The sequence below is a fragment of the Stegodyphus dumicola genome, chromosome 6 (assembly GCF_044657685.1).
Source record: "Stegodyphus dumicola isolate Sdum_Otavi_A_Nest chromosome 6, ASM4465768v1".
Lineage (NCBI taxonomy): Eukaryota > Metazoa > Arthropoda > Arachnida > Araneae > Eresidae > Stegodyphus > Stegodyphus dumicola.
In genome coordinates, this window is record NC_140773.1 from 211,745,658 (window position 1) to 211,771,882 (window position 26,225).

The window sequence follows — 26,225 nt, forward strand, 5'->3', positions numbered from 1 at the left end:
AAATTAAGGTTTCATATTTTTAATTTTAGAATTTCTGCATGCCATCTTACGAGATTTAAACTGATGATCTATAATCCGGAATCGCCGAAGTCCCGATGAGTCCGAATTAACGACTTTTGACTGTATTTCATTTACTTTTAAACCATCTATATTAGTGGCAAGGTGGCGTGATTGTCAACAGCATCTCGGAAAATTTTCTGAATTCCTGATAGCCCCATTTGCCTTTACTTTTGTTGTAGTGCTACTATTGTTATTCACTCGTAAATAATTATGTAAATTAAAATAATCCCTCAAAATAATCTGATTATCCTTTCTCTAAATTGCATGTATTCCAATATAAGAAGCTATTTCTTAAGCCAGGGGTTCTTAACCCTGTGCCTGTGGGCGCCAATATGCGCGCGAAGCTATATACTATATTAATATCAAACGTGGCCAACCCGAGGTCCAAAAGTCGCATTAAATGCAACTATTTTGAATTTTTGTTATCTTTTTAATGTAGGGTATTGTTTATGATGCTTATGATTGCAATAAAATAAAGAAATATTAAGAATCGTTATATATATATATATATATTACTGCTGATGCCAGCATTTCCTGTTTCTCAGATGACCCAGATGGGGAATAAGGTTAAGAACCCCCGTCTTAAGCTACTAAGCAGTGACATTTTGCCCCCATTTCTGTTAGACAGCCCATCTATTTCTATAAGCTGCTTTGAAAATCGTTCTTTTTAGAAAGCCAAATGTACAATAAGTCGTTTGTGAAACATCCCCAGATGAAAAAACATAATTAAAAATTGTAGATTTATTTATTTATTTTATTGGTAGCTTTATCATGATGGCGTTTTCACCGACGGCTCTTTGCATAAAAGGGTAGAATTGTTTCTTTAAGTATGGACAAAAGCATTATTTTGATAACACAAATGATTTGTTATATTTATTACGTTTCTCAGCCTTTAATTTCGCTTTAAATACAAAACTGAAAAACTAAATTCAGACATAGACTTTGTGTTTGGAATACACACACTTTTGCAAAAAAATCGAAGCACCATGAAGGATGTGGTTGTTTTTGATTAAATTGAACTGTCATACACAGATAATCAAATGATTAAAAAATCAAGGTCATAGTACCTGTCCACGGCTCACAGTCACACACAGTGAGTGTTCAAATTAGTAGTTGGTCGAAATGCCCTGGCGGCAATGCATGCTTGAATTCGTTGAGGCAAGGAGTGGTAGAGGTTCCTAATGTCATCCTGTGACACATTCTGCCAGGCATTCATCAGTTGTTGTTCCAGATCTGCGATACTTTGTGGTGCCCAAATTTGGCAGCCTTCTATGTCCCAAACATGCTCGATTGGTGAAAGGTGACCTTGCTGGCCAAGGAAGAGTATCAACCGCACGGAGATATACGAGCGGTATGTGGTCTGGCATTATCTTGTTGGAAAGTGCCCTCAGGATGACATGCCATGAAGGGTAACGCAACTAGCCGCAGGATGGTATCAACATATCGTTCAGCTGTTAAAGATGTACAGAAGATGACCTGCTGGCATAAGGAATAGTGCCCCACAGCATCACACCAGGGGTTATGGCTGTATGCCTTTGTAAAACAAAGGCTGATTGGGCCTTCTGGCCCCGTCCTCTCCAGACACAAACTTGGTGGTCATCTGCTTCAAGAGTGAAGCAGGATTCATCGCTGAACACTATACAATGCCAGTCTGATGGCAGCCATGAGGATCGGCTGCGACACCACTACATACAACTCTTCTGATGTTGTGGGGTCAAAGGCAAACGTCTTAAAGGCCTCTGTGAACGTAATCCCTCCTCAGAAAAGTGCCGTGAGATGGTGAACGGTACCACGGGAGGTATAGACGTGGCTGTAGTGCGCTGAATAGTCGACAAGCATACCGTTGGGGCGGTTCGGGCCTGGCCAACAATCATCCGATCTTGCGTGGCATTTGTGCTCTTTGGCCTTCCAGAGCCTTCATTTCATCGGCAATTTCCTTGTAGCAACCATTACTGTCAACATCTGTGCACAGCAGTGTCTGTACACTGCAGGCGGCGGCCTATTGTTTGGTATGACAACCCAGCTTCACGCAGCCCTACAATGCGACAACATTCGAAGCCGTCTGTAAGGTCTTCAATATCGAAGTAATGGCATCTTTAGTTGCTTCTTTACAGAATTACAATGGCAGCAACAAAAAAAGATAAATTTTCCGCCTCTGTTTCTAGTTTTATACTTAGCGAACTGCGCACTAGAAATGCGCTCTATGATCGCAATTCTTGTTCATTTACCTTGAAACTTTGATAGTTTGCATTGTCGATCAAGATGTTTTTGCATACTAAATTTTGTCACAATCACAAAAGTCCTTGGTGTTTCAATGTTTTTTACAAAAGAGTGTATGTTAAATGTACACAACTTTTTCATATGTTTTTTTTTCTTGCTTTTTTCTTTAAAAACAATCTTTGGCGGTTTTTCCCTTTATTAGGAATATTATTATTTACTATGCATTTAAAAATATTATCCATAATTTATCTCTATGTTTTTAAAATACAAAATAAGGATACTACTATTTGGAAGAAGAAAAGGCATAACCTTTAATCTGAAACAGCTTACAAAGTTCCGTTTTCGAATCAGATGATATTTAATCACATCAGAAATTGATTTAGATGCAGAATGCTAAAAATTTTTGCCAAATAATATCTTAGAAACATTTCAGAATCTTTTCCCCAAAATTATTGTAAAAGCTAATTTCCCAAATTATTATGAGTAGGTGTAACATATAAGTAGCTAAGTAAACTTAACAACGTGTAAGTAGTAAACATTGTGCTTTTGAATCCAGTTTTATTCAATAATTTCAAATTCAGATGTATTCATTCTGTAGGTGGTGGATCTCCCGTGAAATCTGTAGAGCCTACAAAAGGATCCCCAAAGAAAAGAAAAATGTTAAGATTTACTGGTATAATTTTCTATTGCATCTTATCTTCATATTCTTGCTTTTATTCTTATAATGTATACTTTATTTTAAACTGATCTTCTGGTTTGTTTAAAAAAATTAAATGATTGATATAAATAATCCTTTTTTTCAAACATTTTTCTTTAATACATACATTTCATGAAATTTAAATCACAATGTATGCTACACTTAAGTAATCCTTTGATATTATGGAATTTTATTTTACTTCAGTATGCATTGAATTAATTTGATTACTTTACCCCTAAAAGTATGAACTCGTGTGTAAAAGTAATTTCAATGGTTAGTTTAAATTGATGGAACTCATAATTTTCAAAGGCCCACCAACGGCCGAGCGGTAAAGTCGCTGAACACTGGTAGTTCGGTCCGAGGTTTGAATCCCGCGAACGGGCTGGCTGCATGGGTGTTTTTGTGGTTTTCCCCATGTGTAACATGTATACGAGCCAGTTACCCTTAGAAAGTCCTCCACGAAGGCATCCCTCCTCTTAGGCAGATAGCCCTCGAGGCTTTGCCGTAATTAAATAACCTAACCTATCATAATTTTCAAAACTTAACCTTACTTTCATTTTATTTATTGATTTTGTTTTGGAAATAATATTGGGGGAGGTCATATATTACTTACCTAAAAACGTTTATATTAAGTTCTTTTGCATTTTACATATGCAATTAGAAGAGGCAAAGCTTGTGTTGGCTATTTGCCTTATTCTTTACTCTCTCTCTCTCTTTTGTTAACGGAATTTAAAATATTATGGAAATACTTGCTTTACTTATGTTGTAAATCGCAGATCCGTTAAAAATTACTAATCTAATTTAAAATGTTTTTATTTATTGATTGATGGTTATTTGTATTTTACATTATATTTAATTATCTTATTCATTTCTTTATTTTTGAATCTACAAAACTGAAGATTAATAAATAATGAGTTACCTAATTGTTCAAGTTTTACTTACAGTGTAATGACTTTCTTTACTTATATGAACATCACACACTTATTAAATTATTGTCATATTTGTTCTATTGCATCCTTTGCTACAGTCCTACAGCAGTAATAACAGTTTTTGAGATTAAATAAACTTCTAAGTGACACTGGCACAAATCATACTCTCAGAGAAAGAAACTCACATACCCTCAGAGCTTGTGATTTAGGAGGCCACATGTAGAACATACAGTAGTTGGGTCTCTGCAACTCTTCCAACAGTGAGCGGACACTTCATTGAAACAGTATGCCATTTTAAAACTTGCTGATTTCTTACTTCCTTGCATGAAGTAAATGAAGTATTGTAATCGTGCAAAATTTCGGGTATCATATTTAAACAAAAATATCCATTTTGACTACTCTCCAATCCATTTAAACGATGCTTTTGATTCACATCTGTACGTACAGACAGAATAAAGGTCTCTTTTTTCCAAAACAGATTGTCAAATGAATTTAAAATTGTTTCAGAAGACATTTTTTGTGACGTCTGTATGTATTTGCATGTGTGCATGTATATCTTGCATAACTAAAAAAAAAAAAAAAAAAAGATTAGCCGCAGAACATTGTCATTTTGTATATGGAACTGCTATAACATGTAGTTGTGCATCTTCCCCTTTTTTTTGTTGTGATCAATCGCACTGGACGTATATGTATATGGTAACTATTTCTTATTATAAATTATTGGTGTATTACTTTGCAGCTTTTTCACAAGTCAGAGGCTTCTTAATTTACTTTTAATTACTTTATTTTGAATTTATATTCTAACTAAAAGCAGCTTTTAGCACTATTTTAGTAACAGCCTACTCTCTATGTATTATCTCCAAGAAGAATTCCAGTTTTTTCTCCAATCAGGCTAAACTTTCTTAAATAGAAAACTGCACTTTAACAACAACCCTTTTACTTCCATCACTTAGAACTTGAACTTCCAGCCATTTGGTTTAGAATTTTGAAGGCAAGTTTGTTAATTTTAATTTTAAGATTATTTGCTATTTTGTTTAACAGGATTTTTTTTGGCTTAAATGGATTGTGCTTAAATGGATTCTTTATTTGGATTGTGTATTAATTGTGACTTATGGTTTGGATCTAGAAGATAATTTGATGCTTACTTGGAAGTAAGATGAAACACTCTCTATTAGTTCAGTTGTTGTTAATTGATAGTAGATTGGTTTATCCCCTTGATAAGTCAATTAATCTGCCATCAATGATTATAGCTACTTTTTCACTACTTAAAATATTTACTTTTGGTTTTGGTATTTTTGCGATTAAAGATTTTTCTTAGCACATTTTTTTATGTTTTAAACAAGGAGATTGAAGCAACTACTTAAAATACTAATTTAAATTCTGACTAAAAATTTGTTTCATTCATGGTTTTAAACTGAATTTGTGTTCCTTGGAGATGGTATATAGAAAGTTTTCTTATCATAAATTATAATGAATTATTGGTTTATTACTTTGCAGCTTTAGTGCAAGTCATAGGCTTTTTAATTTACTTTTAATTACTTTATTTTGAATTTATATATATATATATTTCACAAGAAATATCTGCTCTTGGAGACAGAGACACTTTCAATCACTCAATTTCAACAGTGCGGGTATATATATATATATATAATATGTAGGTATATGTATACCTATATACACCCCATTCTGTTACGTGGCTCAGTGAATTCAGTTTTATTTTTATATGTTGGTAAATTCTGCATTTTATTCCTTTAAAAGTGACTGAATTATATTGCTCTTATGTTCCAGCTAAGGTTTAAGGCCTTTAGTTAATCTCCATGCAATAGCTGTAGAATTATCACTTAAACTGATGTAATTTAAGTGGCACTAAGCAGAAGAAAGCAGTCATTTGTTTAACATTTGAAACTCTTGTTTAAATAGTGAATTAAGTCTTAAGTCGATTGGTGCATCAACTTCGGTGTTTTTTTGCCCAGTGGGATCAAACAACTTTCAATTTTACACACCGAAAAATTTGGTCTTCCTTTCCGCTGGCCGGATTGCTTGTTTTTGCGCAAAAATTATAATTTTAATTTTTAAATTGTATTTAGTGTTTTCTGGTTTTTTGCATTTTACAATTTTTAATGAAGATGAGTTTTTATGTATTTTTACTTTGCCACAAAGTGAGAACTGAATTAATTGAATGTGAAATATATCTGTCATGAAATTCGAGGAAATACGTTTAAATGAAATACAGAAAAAAAGTGTAATTTAATAGGCCATATAAGGAAGGAATGTGGTCTCTATATCAGATATTTTAATTTGGTGTATATCATAATCAGACACCATTAGCAGGCTCAGAGTTATGGTCATATGAAATCAGTATCTTGAACAATCAAGTTTGTTAGTTATTTCTTTATCTATACATTCATAATTTGTTCTTTTTATGCAGTGTCTTTTGATTTTTAAACTGAAAAGGATAAGTATCAAAGGAGATACTTCTAATTTATGACAAAAAGCAGATAAATTTTTTAATCAATAAGTATGAATTTCAGTGATTCCACCCAACTGAGAATTTTTTTTAATTACTATTATTATTTTTTATTTGGAGTAATAAAAAATTTAAATACATATGTCTAGTATATATTTAAATTTTATATCACCTCTAACTATTAAATATCATGTCTGTTTTTGCAGATTTAAAAAACATGATTATCAAAATATTATAGATTAACAAATTTTTTTTTTTTTTTTTTTTTTTTTTTTTTTAAGAAGTAAACTTTGATATTTTTCATTTCTTGCAACATAAAAAGGTATCAACTGATAGAATAAAGATTAAAAATTATATTCTGGGATTCACTGTATTCAGTGTTCTTTTTGAATGTAACAGGACCTGTGTATATCTTTATTCTACTTGATTTGTTCAGATGGTAGAAAATGACTTCATGTTATGCTCCCAATTCTTGATTCCAAAACTATGCTACTAAAATTGTTTACTCTTCAGATTTATCAAAGACAATATTATTATACATAATTAAGACACAATAACACGCCGAATAAATACTAATTCAGAAGTCAAACCACAAAAATCAGCGTTATACCTACAAAATTTTCACAGGACTAGTTTCGATGGTTTTACCGAACCATCATCTTCAGCTGCAAAACCGCAAATGAACAAGATAGGAAATAATGATTAGATAAGATAAAGCCTGGACAAGAATAAGCAAGTGGCGCCATCTGTTGGCGAAACCAGAACTAAAACATAATTTCTCTAAAAGCCGAAGGCAAATTTGGATTGGAATTAGGATCGTTAACTAGAACAGAAAGATTTTTATGAATGTGAAATGCCTCTAGAAAATCCAGTTCTCCAATGGAAGATGTTTTTTGAATAATTTTGGCAGCAGAAAAATTGAAAGTGTGATTTTCGGACCAACAATGTTGAGCAACAGAAGACTTATGTGTTTCTTTTTTCTAACATAAGCCTCATGTTCTTTGACGCGAAATTTTAAGGCTCTCTTAGTTTGGCCAATGTAAATTAAACCACACTGGCAAGGAATCGTATAAATACCCCAGGAATTCATATCCGGAATGGGGTCCTTGAGTATAGAAGTTGGAATTTTATTGATGGGAGAATAAATAACCCGAAAGATAAATTTCTGCAAAATATGTGCAACTTTATAGCTAATTGATGGAAAGAAGGGAATGACAACAGAATTTTTATAATCTCCTAAAATAAGAGTGTGGCTTTTAGTGTGTTCAGATGAGAATTTTTTAACTGCTTGATTAATAATGTTGGGTGAAAAGCCCCTGTCAATAGCTATTGCTTTTAAATAATTTAGTTCTTCATCAAGGGCTAATTTGGAGGAGCAAACTTGAAGAGCACGGAAAACATAGGAATAAAATGAAGCTAACTTTTGTTTAGTCGGATGACATGATTTAAAGTGTGGTGGAAGGCAAACCGATGAAGGTTTACGGTAAACTGTAGTACTGAAGTTGGATGTGTTACGTGTGACCAGAATGTCGAGAAACGGAAGAGAATTGCAATTCTCAAGTTCAAAAGTGAACTGAATAGCAGGATTAATAGAATTCATTGTTGAAAAAACTTTATTTAAATCATCTTTATTACCTTCAAACAGGGTAAAAGTATCGTCTACGTAGCGGAACCATGTCGGGAAGTTTAAAGTTTCAAACAATTTTGATTCATAATAATGCATGTAGATATCAGCCAGGATGGGACTGAGGGGGCTTCCCATGGCTAATCCCTCAGTTTGTTTGTAATATTTATTTTGGAAAACAAAATGTGTTTGTTTCAAACAGAGTTGAGTGAGAGAAATTAGCTCCTCAATTTCAATGCAAGAGAAATGAAATTCGCGAAGTCTGGTTTCTAGACATCTTAATGCACCCTCCACTGGGACATTGGTGAATAATGATTTTACATCAAAAGAAACCATGAGTAAATTACTAGGAGAAATGTTTTTAACCTTTTTTACAAACTCTATTGAATTTTTTATGGTGTAAATGTTATTGTGTAATAGAGTGGAAAATCTAGAAACCAAATATTTAGCTAAAGGATATGAGGCAGTACCTAAATTTGATACAATAGGGCGGAAAGGAATACCACTTTTATGAATTTTGGGAAGAGTATATAATCTGGCACAATTCGCAACAGATGGGATAAGCGAATGTTTTAAGTTGCTTGAAATGATTTGCGAAGATTTGATCGCAGTTTTTATTTTGGATAAGTCCGAAGGTGAAGGATCTTTAGGGATCGGATTATATGGTCCTTCGTTTAAGAGTTTAGTGACACCATCAATGTAAGTGTTCTTATCCATGACGACTATCTGGCCGCCTTTGTCGGCCTTTGAAATGATAATATCCGGGTTAGAATGAATTTCGCGCATTGTAGCTCTTTCTCTCGCAGTTAGATTTGGTTTCAAAGGTTTATTATTGAATTTCACATTATGAGCGATAAGATGCCTAATCATTTCTTTCTGTGAATCTGAAACTTTACTGAACTTGAAAGCTTTTTCGATAGGAGCCAAAATCTTTGGAATCGAGGGTTTACAGGTTTGTGAGAAGTTAAAATTATATTTTAGAATTCTCTCTTGTTCTTCTGAAAGACTAACATTAGAAATATTAACTATTGGCTTGATGTTTACAATGGGAAGATTTTTTGAACTACTTGAACTGGAAGACTGTAAAAGAAGTTTTTCGAATTTAACTGCAAGGGTGTTTTTATGACGGTTAACTGCATTCTCCGTTCTAGACCAAGACTTTTGTTCAAGGGCAGTGAATTTTGGATATGATTTAGCGAGTTCCAGATGAAGCTTATAGAGTTCATGTTCAATTTTGGACAATTGTTGACGTGTATCCCTTATCACGGACCGAAGTAAGGCAAGCTTGCAATTTAACAGAATTCTTGAAACGCGACTCGAAGGTTTTTGATTAGATTTGATTTGAATAAAATTGGGGATCAATTTTTTACATTTACATTTAAGTAAAAAGTCAAGATGATTCAGGAATTTTTGCCGTTTCAGGCGTAATTTAGTGAAACGATTAACGGATGAAGGCATGATAAACAGTGCAAAAATCAAACTAAATTAACTGAGCAATAATAAAGTACACACAAAACACAGAAAAATCCCTCACTGAAATGAATAGAAAACAAAACGTTTGTAAGCAAAATGCATGAAATCAGACAAGCAAAGCACAATATCTAAATGTACGAAACATAAACATAACTTGAAAATTGCAAAAATGTACTCACCGAAACTCCTACAATCACAAAATGGCGGCCACACCACGTGCAAAAAAGAAAGCAAAATGTAAGCCTGTTTGGGGCTTCTATAATTAAGACACAATAACACGCCGAATAAATACTAATTCAGAAGTCAAACCACAAAAATCAGCGTTATACCTACAAAATTTTCACAGGACTAGTTTCGATGGTTTTACCGAACCATCATCTTCAGCTGCAAAACCGCAAATGAACAAGATAGGAAATAATGATTAGATAAGATAAGAAAGCCTGGACAAGAATAAGCAAGTGGCGCCATCACTATTCACCAATGTCCCAGTGGAGGGTGCATTAAGATGTCTAGAAACCAGACTTCGCGAATTTCATTTCTCTTGCATCAAAATTGAGGAGCTAATTTCTCTCACTCAACTCTGTTTGAAACAAACACATTTTGTTTTCCAAAATAAATATTACAAGCAAACTGAGGGATTAGCCATGGGAATCCCCCTCAGCCCCATCCTGGCTGATATCTACATGCATTATTATGAATCAAAATTGTTTGAAACTTTAAACTTCCCGGCATGGTTTCGTTACGTAGACGATACTTTTACCCTGTTTGAAGGTAATAAAGATGATTTAAATAAAGTTCTTTCAACTATGAATTCTATTGATCCTGCTATTCAGTTCACTTTTGAACTTGAGACTTGCAATTCTCTTCCGTTTCTCGACATTCTGGTCACACGTAATACATCCAAATTCAGTACTACGGTTTACCGTAAACCTTCATCGGTTTGCCTTCCACCACACTTTAAATCATGTCATCCGACTAAACAAAAGTTAGCTTCATTTTATTCCTATGTTTTCCGTGCTCTTCAAGTTTGCTCCTCCAAATTAGCCCTTGATGAAGAACTAAATTATTTAAAAGCAATAGCTATTGACAGGGGCTTTTCACCCAACATTATTAATCAAGCAGTTAAAAAATTCTCATCTGAACACACTAAAAGCCACACTCTTATTTTAGGAGATTATAAAAATTCTGTTGTCATTCCCTTCTTTCCATCAATTAGCTATAAAGTTGCACATATTTTGCAGAAATTTAACTTTCGGGTTGTTTATTCTCCCATCAATAAAATTCCAACTTCTATACTCAAGGACCCCATTCCAGATATGAATTCCTGGGGTATTTATAGGATTCCTTGCCAGTGTGGTTTAATTTACATTGGCCAAACTAAGAGAGCCTTAAAATTTCGCGTCAAAGAACATGAGGCTTATGTTAGAAAAAAGGAAACACAGAAGTCTTCTGTTGCTCAACATTGTTGGTCCGAAAATCACACTTTCAATTTTTCTGCTGCCAAAATTATTCAAAAAACATCTTCCATTGGAGAACTGGATTTTCTAGAGGCATTTCACATTCATAAAAATCTTTCTGTTCTAGTTAACGATCCTAATTCCAATCCAAATTTGCCTTCAGCTTTTAGAGAAATTATGTTTTAGTTCTGGTTTCGCCAACAGATGGCGCCACTTGCTTATTCTTGTCCAGGCTTTCTTATCTTATCTAATCATTATTTCCTATCTTGTTCATTTGCGGTTTTGCAGCTGAAGATGATGGTTCGGTAAAACCATCGAAACTAGTCCTGTGAAAATTTTGTAGGTATAACGCTGATTTTTGTTGTTTGACTTCTGAATTAGTATTATTATACATGCTGCTTTGGTGAGCTACAGCACCAGAACTTTAGTAATGAACTGTTGTAGAAGTGTATTCCATAACTAGATTGTGTGCTAGATTCCACAACTAGATAGATAGATTATAAATGCACTTCATACTGATGTATGTTGATTTATACAAAGTACATTCTAGTGTGACTGATATAGCATATTTTCATCTTTTTCCCCATGAGGAGATATATGAAATGGTTTTGCATGGGAGCAGACAACAATTTTGCAAACAAGTAAAATACACTTTCTTGAAACATTCTGTATATTTTGATAATCATATAGGGGGATGAAAAGTGGTAGATAAAGTTTTATGTGTTTAAATATTAATTATTTTAAAATAAATATGCACTTCCAATTACAAAATGTCTCCAATTATGGGAGAGAATTTTATGAAAACAGTCTTAACACTGAGTTACATTTTATAAAGCAATTTCAACACAAGGATTCTCTAAAGTTTACTTTGGGCATGACACAATTTATTTCAGTTGTATTTATATATATTATCCACATACCAGATTATAATGTGCTAGGGTAACCATTTGTAATCTGTACTGCTATTGGAAGTTCAATAGTTAACACTATTTTCCTCTGTCTTGACTCAGTTTTAGAACTTGGAAGACAATGAGCAATTCTCTTATTTATTTTGTTTGAGCCTTGTTTACAAGTCCTATAATCAATCAGTGCCTTGGTCTGTTCAGTATTTCACAAATGTGAGATAAAATGGTGACTAGTGTGTTATACATTTCACTATATACAAATATTTATGATTATCTCTTCTTCTAATTTGATTTTAAACATTTTCTGAGCATAGAAAGTAAATGATCATAAAATAAGTGATTTACCTGGTTAGCTTTCAGGTCAATTAAATAGCGATGAGAGACAAAGAATATATTTAAAATATGCAAATGTAGACCTAGGTGGTTGCAATAAGTGCTTTGAAAGAGCCTTATCTGATAGAACTGGCGAAGAAACCAGTGTAAAATTTAAAACCAGAAAGCAACCTTAATTAGCATGTATAAAGCTACTGAATTTAAAATTAAAAATCAATGCTAACTTAAGGTTTCCCCCCCCCTTAATTTTAAGCTTTATCTTATGACAGTTTTGCTAGCAAGTATTTAGAGTGGGGTAAAAAGCAGACTGCAACAAATGTCAAAAAAGGATGTCTCAAGGAAACTATTTTTCATTCTTTTATAGCAAAATTTAAGTTTAATAAAAAATTGTAATTAAATGTATATATAAAATTATTTTGATATTTAAATAAAAATGTCTTACACTGAAGTAGAAATATGAATATTGTCAGAAACAAGCTTTGAATATATTGTAATGGAGGGCTATATATTATAAATTATTGTAATATATTATATTGCAATAATATTATAAATGCATTTTATAAAGGGAAAAAAAATTTGTATAATAAAATTTAATGTGTATCACAAAAAGTTAAAATCTGTTGTAAGCTATTTTAAATTTTCAAAAACTAAATTCTTTGCAGGTGTTCCTCGAGCAAGACCAGATGTATCGCCTACACGATCTTTGAAACCATTACACAATGAAAGAATTAATGGACTTGCTGCTGCTAAAAAGTCAACTAATCGGATTTTGGATCGTGCTGATCATTTCAAAACTGTCACCCATACCAAAAAAGAGCTTGCCTTACTTTATCAACATAAAGTAATATGGGAACAAGAATATATGCATTTACAGTATATGGAAGACAGACTACAGCGGGAAATCTACAATCATTTGACAATTTATGGACAACTAGGTTCAGATGGTCAACTTCTTTTGGCAGATAACATAAATTTTATTTTAGAAATTGAAGAGGAAAAGGCTTTTTTTCGTGAAAATGTTGTTGATCCCCTCTGGTACATAAGGTAACACATTATTTTTAAATATATATTTCATAGTAATTCCTGAAATAGAACCAAACAATAGTTTTATTAAGATTTTCTATCAATATTATAAAAAGCTTAAAAATTGCTTTATTTCAGTTTTTTAGTATTATATTTTAATTACTACAAAGTATATAATGTAATTGAATTATTTTGTGAAATTCAAGAACTAAAAAAGTGTTAATTCTTTAGGATGTTAATTTTTGCATAATGACTTCTTCATAAGTAACAGTTTATTGAGAGGCACACATGATTCGTTTTAAATTTGGATATGCTACCAATTTGTTTTCAAAAACAGTTCCATTCTTAGGAGGATAAAAAAACCAGATATATGCATTAAATTTAAATCCTCGGTGAGACTGCCGATTTTGAATTTTTTTCATTTTAATCCTCTACATACTGAAAATTTAGAATTTCTTTAATTCATATTAGGTGAAGGAAGGAGCTTCAATATTGTTAATCAGTGTTGATTAAAAATAACAGTGAGTATAAACTGAAAGGCTACAAATGGGAGTTTATGTAACTATAATTACTATTGTTGCCCACTGAAATACTTGCATTGTAATTAATATCATTTTCTTCCTGCCTTCAAACTTTATTTTGACTTAAATAGGCCTATGTACTTTTATCCGTTTAATTAAGGTCGTATAGTTGCCTTTGGATATGGTTAAGGATAAGCTGTCATATTTAATATTGCCATGACCTACTATAGTCTATCATGTATTGCCTTTGTAATCATCATTAAGCACATGATTTGCTAAAAGTTTCTGTATATCCCTAATAGCTTACAGTATTACTTTGCCTTTCAGATTACAAAGGCCTTTTTAGAACCTTACTGACTCTAGCATTGCTAAATTTAGAAGGTATTAAACTAATTTATCTCTAAAGTCAGAAAGCAATAGCAGCAAGAGTTCTTATATGCCATATAGACAAAAACATGCAGGTGCAATTATTAACTTAGCCTTGATTATAGACAATATCCTTAGTTACAGAACCATTCAGCAGCATTTTACATAGAAAGCTTTTCACGAAAAATACCATCACCGTCTTTGCTGGCAGATCTAAAATAAATGCAGGAACTGCAAGTGCTTTCTGTGCCTATAAAAACAATAATCTAATTCACTTTTGGTCTGTAAAACTTAAGAAATGGCATCTCCATATTCCAAACAGAACTATTACCCACAAAGAAATGGATGCTAAAATCACACTTCTTGATGATAATACATATACGGACTGCAATTCCTGTATTATAACAATCATTTGTGGTAAAAGTGAAATTTAGCTTATCTAAAATATTAAATTATTACTAACAAAAAGTCAAAGATAATTTTGCTCAATTTTACCAAAATCTGCATCAGAACAGAAGATAAAGAGACAGCTGGCTGTTTAGTCAAAGATGCAATAGTCAAGCCAAATATCAGGACATCATGTGTTCCATGTCACATCTAAAATAATGCCTTAAAAATACTTTTATCTCTACCAGGCTAATTTATGGCACACTGTGGATGTTAGCAGAAAACTTAGGATAATTTCTAAAATGTCACAACTGATTTAAAAATCAATAGTTCTGTTAAAATGCAATTTTATACCAAAAATTCTTCAAAACCTGTTTAATTATATATATTTGTTCAAAGAGACCCTGACAATTGTATTTGTGGTAGTAAGAGTGACTTATCCCACTACTTTTGACTGTAAATTCATGCAAAATTTTTGCTTAACCCAGCAATAATCTGCAACATACAGAAATGGAGGCAGAATCTTCTCGAAAGCAGCAGAACCTGGTTAAAGCACTGAAAATAATCACATGTATCAGTGAAACTTTGTTTCTGTTTTTAGGAGACTTTACTTCTAAACTAACTTTTTAACAATTTACTTTTGAGCTAATTCAACTCTTTTTTTTCATACTAAAATCTTAATTGAAATGATTTAGTCTAAGGTTTAGTCTTCAGTTGTATATGATTATTTCAATTTAAGCTTTGTATTATAAAATCATTAAATGGCTGATTAAATTGAATCATTAAATGTAATTATTTCATTTGATTAACTTTGCTTTTCATTTCTATATTTCATCTTAAATGAAGTTAAACATATTGTCAGCTCTTGGAATTAAGCATAAAAAATGTATCATTTTAGTAAATAGCAGAAATCAAACAATCTAAATGAAGCATTTACAAAACATTTTGGGAAAATGTATATATATTTAAAATATTGATTCAGTATATTAAACACAAAAACTGAGATACAGCACAACAATATGCTATGCTATTATGTGCAGTATTTAATAGTAATAAAAATAATAAAACAATGCCTGTTTTTTGAATGTTATTTAACCATATAGCTCTGCTTAATAATTTCATTTAAACCACATCTTTAGTACATTTTATCTTTTTAAAAATCTCTTAGTTTCTTAAGATTCTTATTTAATTTGTAATTCTTAATTTTTATTTTAAAAAGGGAAGATTTGCGAGAATGGGTTAGACAACATGAAGGATTAAGACCTCTTCCAGATTCAGCCAAAATGCAACATTATCAAATACAGAAAGAGGTAAAGGAGTTATGGACTGGTTATAAAGAAATAGCTGAAGACTTAATAAAAGAACAGCGTGATCTAGAGCAGCAAGTTAAAGAAGGTGAGACATTTTTTTTTTTAACTTGTGTGTGAGAAAAATTTTTAGATGCAATCATATTTAAATCATGTCGGAATCGTAAGAAATGATGATAAATCTTATATTATTTTTCTTTTCATCTAAGAAATATTCATGTTGATTTTGTATATTAAAATCAGCAATTAGATTCTGGAAGTTAGATACAAAACCATGTATAATAAAATTAAAAAGTTAAAAAACTTTAATAGAAGAATTATAGTATGCTTTTTGAATATATTTAAGAATGTTTGATTCTTCTTGTTTAAAATCTTGAGGACTCCTTTAGCTACTAAACATATTCACATCTTTGTATTTCTCAGTTTTAAATTTCTTAAAATTAATTTTATTATTCCCCTGATTGAGAAGACAAGTTATTCTATCTATAAAATAATGCAAGAATGTTTTTAGACTTAAATTGGGGGGGAGTATAAAGAAAAGGGGGAAAATGTTACAAATATAATATTATAGAGTCATTAGGTTCTTTTGAAGCAAGAGATGTGAAAAATGTGCAGTGCCCTTTCCGGGACTCAAACCCTGGACTTCTTGAATACGCTTTGAGTATGCTTGCAGTTACACCATGAAGGCATGCAGAAAGGAGGGACAATATACTTATGTACTTCCCCTTTTAAAGGGTGACTGGAGATGAAGGGACCCAGTTGCCAAATCCTGGTAGTGACGAATTATCGTCCACAACCTTTTAGTTCGGGTGCCACTTGTAGAGTCGTAAAGACATTAGGTTTTTTTCGAAGCAGAAGACATGAAAAATGAGCAGTACCCTCGCCGGGACTCGAACCACGACTACACCACGAAGCCATGCTAAGAAGGCAGGAGAAATACCTTATATACTTCCCCTTTTAAAGGACGACTAGGGATTAGGGGACCCAATTGCCAAATCACGGTATTGGAGAATCATCATCCATTACCTTTTTTTAGTTTGGGCACCACTGTACAGACATTAGGTTATTTCGAAGCAGGAGAGAGGGAAAATGAGTAATGCCCTTTCCGGGACTCGAACTGCGGACCTCTCGAATTCGCTTTGAGCGTGCTGACCACTACACTACGAAGGCGGGAGAAATACCTTATAGAGTCATTAGATTATTTGAAGCAGGAAACATGAAAAATATATAGTTCCTTCACCTGGAGTCGAATCCTGGATCTCTCGAATATGCATTGAGTATACTTCCAATTACACCATGAAGGCATGCGGAAAGGGTGGGAAAAACATTATAGTAAAGGATGTCACTAAGGTATTTCACTAAAATGTCTCAAAAACTAAACACTTCTATTATTTAAAATTTTTTACAAACAGACATATTTTATTTACATTAAAATTATCAAAATGTGGAAGTTAATTTAATAGAATGTTGATGATAAAAAATGCTCTCAAATTAAAACAAGATAAAATTTTAAATTTAAAGAAAGAGGAGACATGAAAATATAAAATAAAATACTTCATTTCCCAGGTTTTTTAGTCATTCGTTTAGACATAAAAAAATTTAAAATTAAATCCCACTTTATTTAAGAGTAATGTACTTTAAGCTGAAAATCAGTCTTAATGAGACTGTTACTTGAAAACAGAACATCTCTTATGGAATAATGGTCACAAAATAAATTGAGGCAATTCACCCATAAAATAACATAATTTTTCATAATGTTTTAATATGCATGCAAAATTGCAAAAATTATCATGAAATGGAGCATTTTTTATTTGAAATGCTGAAAACATTCTTGAATTTATATTTTTCTGAACATTTCAATCAGCAGGTTCTGTAGATTAAAAACAGCATATTTATTTTTGTCATTATCTAAAGGGGGGGGAAGTTTAAATATCACTGTTTTGGTTATGTGATGATGATTTACAAGCAGTTTAATATTTAGTGCAAGTTTTCGGATGGCTTTAGTTCTTCCCTCCCCCTCCTAAATTTTAAAAAATTGAGAGTCTTAGATTGCATGGCAGCCTTTATTTCTATAAGATGCTCATATTGTAGAATTATACAGGAAAAGCTAAAAAGTAGAATTTGTGCAAGTGATGCGATTAATACTTTGTGTATCAGAAATTGAAATTTGAATATATAAATTTTAGTGGTGTAAAATAAATATTTTGATTGAATTATTTAGTTTTAATTATGGAATATTGCGTATATTCTTTGCACGAAATTAGTATCATACTATTGTTAGACAATTTGCTGAAAATATGAGTGAAGAAATTATTAAATTTTTTTTACATCACTTCAAAACTTTTAAGATTGTTTATTTTTACGTAAATAAGCAGATACTTGTTATGCCTTATAAGCAGCATGTAAAAGATGATTTTTTATTCAGTAATTTTTCTTTGCATGTTTTTTTTTGCCCATGCTTTTGTTGTTTGCTGGTTTAAAAAAAATCACAAACATTTATTATTAACCTTGCGAACCTTTAACATTTACCTTACATAAAGTGAATTTGATCTGTAAACCTGTCACTTAATGCAGCTGAAAGATATGATACTGTTTTCCATATTTACGTGATTAATCAGTTAATACACAATTTTACTTCATGCAGAATATTTTTGTTGCCAATCTGAATTGATAAATTTGTTTTAAGAGTGGAGGAAAAACTTTAAAATGGGCAAAGTAAATTATCTGCTGCTTTTATGAACACTGTACAAGCTTTAATGTTTATAATATATAATCAAAATCTTTCAATAAAATATTAAAATGTTGCTAATTTTAAAGGAAATGCTGGTATTAATTCCCTTTTACAAAAATTCACCTGTATAAAATATGATTAGATTTAGATTTTATTAATGTAAAGATAGGAAATAAATGCTACAATCTAGAAGTCTGAGACTAGTTTAAAGACAATTGTGGTCTATGAAAAATGGATATGTTTTAGCTAATAAACCATATATGTCAATGAAAACCATACATTCAGTGTTAATGAAATGTTTTAAGTTTAATAAAATAAGGTTTTGCTAAACGTAAAGTCATTTCTAAATCATATTTTAGTCCCGGAAACATATTTGTATTAAATGCATAAGTTGCGTTTCGAATATTTAATAGTTGCAAATATCTCTAAAAATTATTATTGGGAAAGTTATTAAAATACTATATGTTTTTCATATTATGACTTGTGTTTATTAATTAAAATTCTTTTAATAATTTTGAAGCTTTGTAATATTTTGTATTTAATGAGTAATTTGAAAATTACAGCAGTGCCTCCATATGTGGCTGAAGAGAAGCAAATAGCAAAAGGTGTGCCACCAGAGTTTCATGAGCTTTATTGTCCAGATCCACAACTGAAAGAAAACTTAATAGCTGAGCTTACAAGATTAGATGATAGCTATTCAAATCGACTACGAGATCTTGATAGAAATTGTGATCGACAGTAAGATATTTTTCATTTAAAGTTCTGGGCAATGTTTATTCACTCTTTTTTTTTTTTTTTTTTTTTTTTTTTAGTTATTTGCTAACTATTTTGCAAGAAGAGTCATTGTGTCTTGTTAACTTTTAGTTTGTAGACTGAATTTTCTTTAACCTGTGTTCTGTTTATTGACATTTGATTAAAACTAATCAAATTAAAACTATTATCTAGAATACAAGAAAATGACTGTATCAGTTGGTTAAAATTTAGTTCAAATCATAGTGGCAGTAATAATGTGACACTTTTGTTAGTATCGCATAAGTTAAACTTATAATAATTTATTACAATAAACATTCCTGAATTTTAACTAAATTTTTTTAACATAGAGAATTTAAACAAAAATGAAACTAACTAATAATAATGGTGAAGGAAAAAAAAAAAAAAAGAAAGAAAGAAAGAAAGAGGACACAAAAATTCATGCCCATGACTAATGAAAGTTTTCTGAAGCATGTGAAATAATATTTCAAATTAATCCTCACAAAGCTGACATGCATATGTAAGATATTCAATCAGAATAGCTTTCTTAATCCTTTCTTTTCTTTTTTTCTTTTAAGAGCATGTCCAGGAGGTTGGAATGATCATGATGCTGCTGTCTTTGAGCACATATTAGAACAATATCCTGCTGATCTTCCAGATCGAAGAGTTTTATGTTTTGATAGGCTGAAAAGGACTTTTCCTCATAAGACATTAGGCCAACTGGTAAAGTATTATTATTTTATAGTCAGTGAAACTATAGTATCAACAACTCACATATAGCATGAAGGGAAAAAATGACCTATTATTCAGAAAGTTTTTTTATCTGGAACTGTAAGAACAGACCCTCCCCCTTTTTTTGAATGAAGGAGTAAAATATTTAAATAAATAAAAGTAAATTATGAATAATTCTCATTATGCATAAAAAATAATTTGAGACATTTATTTACACAAAAGAAAAAACAAAATAATATATTAAATAAATAAGGTATTCTATGAAGAAAAATATTTTGAAATTAATACTTGTTTATTTCTGGAATAACTATTTATAATTCTGTATTCAATTTTATATGAACATTTGTAATATTTAACGTTTGTTCTCTCAATAGACAGTACTGTTACATGAATACAGGCTCATAATGGATTGAATGCACACTGAAACAATGATAGTTTGATAATGTTTATTTTCCTTAAAAAAAAATAATAATAATAATTTTTTTACAATTCGGAACTTTATACAAAAGTATTCATACAGCTCATTATATACAATCAATTGGTACCACTTCAAACTGCTAAGAACGTTAAACACAAAGCGATGCAAAGCACAACTAAAGAACAAAGCTCACACGGAGGTCTCTCAATCCTCTATTAATGCTGAACTACTCTCAATACTCAATTAATGCTGAACTAAAAACTGAGAGCTGATGCTTTCTCCGTTCTTATATAGGTTTTCCCCAGCTGCTGTAAAATTTACAGTAGTTTCTGTTTCTCGAAATTACTGGAAAGCATATATGGTTCAAGTTACATATAAGGGCTGGATACTGTTACTATTACATATAGGGATAAATTAGTTATTCAATTGCAGTTATAGAGGGACCAGACCTTGGGCGAATTCTTGCCAAATGTGGTGAAAAAAATAGTTACTAAAACCATCACCAGCTTGGTGACATCTTGCCAGTTTTGCAAGATAGCCATTTACCTCGCCAATTTCACAAAATATCCATTTAAAGAGACTTGCCCCTGTAACCTTATTTTTGCAGCAGATCTTCACTCTTTCAAGGCATTTCATATTACATTACACAAGAATATTACAATTTTACATATAGTTTCACTAAAATTATTTATATATATACAATAATTTGTAACATTGCATTCCTTCCCAAGGACTGCATGTCCCAGGCAGTGCAAACCCTGGACAGGAAGCCATGTTTGAAGCAACATTCAATAGTTTTTATTTTTCTGTTTATTTTTGAAACATTATTCTATCTCTTGAAAATGTGCTGAATGGCTTCAAGAACAAAAATGGGAATCATATTTGTCATCAATAACCTCCATCCAATCTTTTACCAAGATCTTTAGAAAATGAACCTTAAATTTTACATTCCTTTCTTGGCTGCAAAAGAGATATGACATTCATGGATATGAACAGCAACTTTTCGTATCCCATTTTGAAATTTTTTTACTCAGTTCTTTGATTGCTTCTGTTCAAAGTATTGAAGATATCTAAGCTTTAAAAGTTAGTTATGTATGCGACTAGCTAGCTTTCAAACTCATATTTTTAAACTGGCTGCATGTGAAATATTTTCTGGTGTTTTGCTTAATTGGTACCAATGATGTTTATATCTAGCAATAGGTATTTGGCTTTTGCTCCCCTCACATGCTTTGAAGCAGAAGGATTTTTTATGGGGGTGGTAGGATGTTAAAAATAACCTTGTTTTGTTCACATTATAAACATTTCAGATTGATACCTACATAAAACATCTTTCAGAATATAGTTCCTCTATTCTTATACAGAAATATTATCCACTGATGCTTGCACCCTACAAACTTTCTTATAAGACAAACTATATATATTTTTTAATTGCTTGGTCCAATCATTAATTGCTGGAATTGCTTGGTTTCTCAGTTCTTTTGTTGTTCAAATACCTTTTCCTTTAAAATGATTTTTGATGTGGGCTTATTTTTCATTTTGCTCTTTATAAGCCTTTTAAGAACTAGACATTCAACTTTTAGAAATTCTTCCAAAAATTTCATATGTTATCCATAAGCAGAGTTTGAGCTTTTTGATATGAAAATATGATTCAAAGATATTTGTGAAATATTATGCATTCTGGAAAATGCTGCTTTGGCTATTTCACATTTTTTAGTATTATTCAAATAACTTAGCTTTCTTTCTTTCTTTCTTTTTTTAATCTAATATCAATGGATACTTTTTGCCACTATTTTCATGATTAAAAAAAGTTGCTTCCGGAAAATAGCAGAAATAAGGATACCTTTCCATAAGATTTGTTAAGAAAGAAATCCCTAGTGTTCTAGTCGTTTTCTGTTTTTAAGAAATTAAAAAAGAATGACATTTTGTATTGGAGCTCCCAAGTTCCACTGCCCATTTCTTAAACACTGAATAACTGCAGTTTAGTTGTAAACCCTAACCTGTTTTGAAGGAACTGGTTAAGTCTTGTAAAATCTGAAACACTTCCTTCAAGGCCATATAATAATTCGAAAACACATGTTTCTATATCCTTAAGGAAATGGGTAACTTAGCTTTAGTCATTACTTTAATTGATGGCTGAAATTCATTTGATGGATTAAAGAGGACAGGAATATAGTCTAGGGGGAAACTCTGGGTCTCCCCCCAAAAAACTGTCTAAAACTATTTTACTTTAAGCAAACATATGACATTTTTCATAGTGTGACTATGAATTACCTCTTGTATTTATTAGTCAAAATTTATTTAAAAATTTAGAAATTTTAAATTAGAAACAATAATACACTTATGTTCCGACGACAAATATACTCATTTCTACAGGAATTTTAATTAATTAGGAGTTATTAATTTTAGCTCAAATCATTTTCTGTTTGGCTAGATTATAATGATATTTTTTCTGTTGATATTTAAAACAGAACAATGTAATGTTAGCAATTGTTAATGGATGCAATAAAAAATTAAATGAAGCAGCTGATCATATATGTCCTTTTCGACAGTCATTATTTTAAGCCAGAAAACTCTTCCACATTTTATTATATTTAATATGAATTACATTTCTGCTTAACAGATGTAATTAAGTATATAATATTAAAAAAAAGTAATAACTTCATATTTAATTAAGAGTTTAATATTTTCTACTCTGCAGATGTCATATGAAACTTGGTATCAAAATAATCGATTTCATAAAGATCGTCGAAAAAAATGCCTTGATGACTGGGCTAGAGAAAGATGGAGTTGGTTGCTGAGAGCTGTTACAGAAGTCTCACAGTCTCAACAATCTCATGCAGGCCACCAGCTAAGCCGTGATGAAGCTTTGCGTCAGAAATTCAAATGTGAAGTACTTCGTCAGAGGGTATGTCCTGCATGTTCTGTTACATATTTTCACTTTTTGTTTGCCTTTTATTTATATTAAGAGTATCTGTACTAATCCTCCTCAAATACTGGATTTTGATGGGATATCTATGTTTAAATAATTTTTATCTTTTCAACTGTTTTCAAGATGCTGTTTATTTTGCTGCATTAACTCATACCTTAAAAAGAAAAAGCAACTTTTGAAGAAATGAAAATATAGAGTATGTTTGAGAGAGTTATAAATATGTGGAAGGTACTGGTTTGCCTGGGCCATAGCTATGGTTTTTAATGCCTGAGAAAAATTGAAGATTTCACACCCCCACCTGTTTGCCAAGAATTTAATTCTAAAGTTTCATTACATCAGTTTGGCAACCCCCTTGATGCTGCAGCTAGGAACAGATGCCCTCCTTTATTATGCCAATGTGGCTTGCTTACACTCATTTTCTTATTTGCATAGTGCTTTTCAGAAGACAAGGTGTTATTTTCTATTCAACAGGACTTTATTTTATTAATTCTCAAAAATTCAATGTAATATTTTAGAAACATATGCAGCAGTGTTCTTGTAATCCATCATCTCTCAGTCTGTAAATATCATAATCTGCAGTCATTTTTGGACAAGCAAAATTTTGAGTTTAAAAAAAAATGCAACATGGCTGCAAATTTGAACAATTTTTCTTATATATAATATGTGCAAATAAATTTAAAAAAAAAAAAAAACATTATTATAACATATTTTGGTTGAAGAAGTAAATTAATTTTATTAATAAAGTTATTCAGCATTTTCTGTGCATGCATCAGTACTTGCTTTCTTTTATAATAAAGAGGATTGTGAATCTGTGCAAATTTTTCATGCAATTAAACTTCTATGGAAGGGATGCCCAAGCCTTGGCTTGTGTGACCTTTTCATGTGGCTCGCATTCCACATATGGTCCCTTCTCAGTCTTGTAAGACCAAGTGCCGAGATGCAAAAGAAAAAGTCAAATTTCATTTATGCCACGTACTCAGAGGTGTAGGCTACCAGTATGAAGACTTTCACTGGCTGATGGATTTTGGTTTTCTCACAAACATAATTGGAAAGTTGAATTATTTAAACTTGAAGCTTCAGGGAAAAGACAAACATGCAGCATTAATAATAAGGTTGGTTATGTCGTTTAAAGATAAAGCGGTTTTGTGGATATGCAGATAAAGTAATTTTTAAATTTCCCAAGTATGAAAAAAATGATAGGCGAAGATAAAATTTTCTTGCCGTCATTTATTATCAACCTCTAATTACTTCAAGATCAGTTTGAAAAATTCAGCAGTTTAATATTGAGTCAATGGTCACCATTTTCATCAATCTTTTTACTTGTGAAGTAAATGTAACTGAAATATCAGCATGCATTGCAGAGTTTATGCAAACAAGAATGGAAGAACTGGAGCTAGAAATTTTGGATATTCAAAATGACACTGTCCTAAAATCCAATGTACCAGATGAGAACTTCTGAAATATAGCTGATAAAAACAAATTTCTATTTTTAAAAAGAGCATTATACAAGATAAAAATGTTTTTTTTTTTTTTTTGGCGGGGGGATGTTCTGTATGTTTGTCTGAATCATTGTTTTCAACAATGAATATAATCACAAAATCAACATACGGATCTTAACTTATAGATGAACGCCTTGACAGCTTATGAACAGGAAGATCATCATACTCTCCTAATTATGAAGCAATGAGTAATGAAATGCAGTGCTAAATATCACATTGGCTTTAAGAATTACGTTTTTATAAAGAAGTTTTATACCAATAAATTGCAAACCAAACAATTTGAGAGCTTTTGTCTGTATTATTCAGTAATTTATTTTGCATAAGACTAATACAATCAATAATTTTTATATGTTAATTACATCATTCTATAAACTATGTAATCCTATAAATTTATCTTGAAAAAATAAATGTACCCACACCCCATCGCTTTTCTAGAATGTGCTCTAAGGTATAAAAAAAATGAAATTGCTGTGGTAAATAATAATTACTGTGAATAAAATACAAAATCCACCATCCTCCAAAAAATATAGAAGAATACAGTGAAAAAAAACATAGTTACAGCTTTATTCTAGTTTAGTAATATAAAACTGATTCTAGGAATTATTAAATGGTTTGGTACTTTTTGGTTATTTGTAATAGTGTCTACCAAATGTAATAACTTCTTTTTTTTATTTTTATTTTATTTTAAAAGCAACTATCCAATGACATTGTTGAAAATATGTGGGAAGAATGAGCATCTTCAGTTGCTTTTTAATTTTTTTAAAGAAAGAATTAATTATTACTATCGAAACACTAAAATGGTGCTACAGCAAAATATCATGCTGCAACAAGAGTTTATTCTTACCTTTTCTGCCAGCTATTCACTTTATTTTCTCCTGATGTCAAGAGCTTATGTTCTTAGAATTATGTCTCTGCAACTAGGAATAAATTACTGTACAACTATCCTTTGGGTTAATTGTATGCTTTCTTATTTGTCATCAATTCATTATACATTCATCTTTATTATATGAATTTTAGATTTTCTATATGGTAATGATTTTATTATACAGAATTTATTCTTTTTTATTAATTACATTTTCTTTGTGTTCCAAGTTTAATATTCTTTGAATATCAATAAATTTACAGTATCTTGTCAAAAAAAATATTTAAACTATATTGATTATTCTTTAATAAAGAAAACTTATCACTCTTGCAGAAAGAGAAATTTTATTTGAAATAAATTTAATAAATAAAACCAACCAAGTATCTTCATATTACACTTTTTATATTTAAATTGTTCCTTAGACATGAAAGAAGTTTATATAACTGGGTAGTAGCAGTCTGATAAAAACATATTAGATTTAAATAATTTATTGTTATCAAGTATCTCCAAGTAAATTTATTGTTATCAAGTATCT

General features: G+C 31.1%; 1 protein-coding gene across 10 annotated transcripts in view; it reads left to right on the plus strand.

Annotated features, from left to right (window-relative positions):
* Positions 1-26,225, plus strand: part of LOC118188149 (coiled-coil domain-containing protein 148-like) — an 87,843-nt gene that overhangs the window by 28,989 nt on the left and 32,629 nt on the right. For 9 of the 10 annotated variants that reach the window (XM_035358505.2, XM_035358513.2, XM_035358512.2 and 6 more), the window contains 6 exons: positions 2,879-2,953; positions 12,828-13,209; positions 15,682-15,857; positions 19,064-19,238; positions 19,829-19,973; positions 23,099-23,305. In XM_035358505.2, the coding sequence (XP_035214396.1) occupies positions 2,879-2,953; positions 12,828-13,209; positions 15,682-15,857; positions 19,064-19,238; positions 19,829-19,973; positions 23,099-23,305 (1,160 nt within the window). The remainder of the gene's footprint in view (positions 1-2,878; positions 2,954-12,827; positions 13,210-15,681; positions 15,858-19,063; positions 19,239-19,828; positions 19,974-23,098; positions 23,306-26,225) is intronic. The other variant, XM_085819474.1, reaches the window with a different exon arrangement.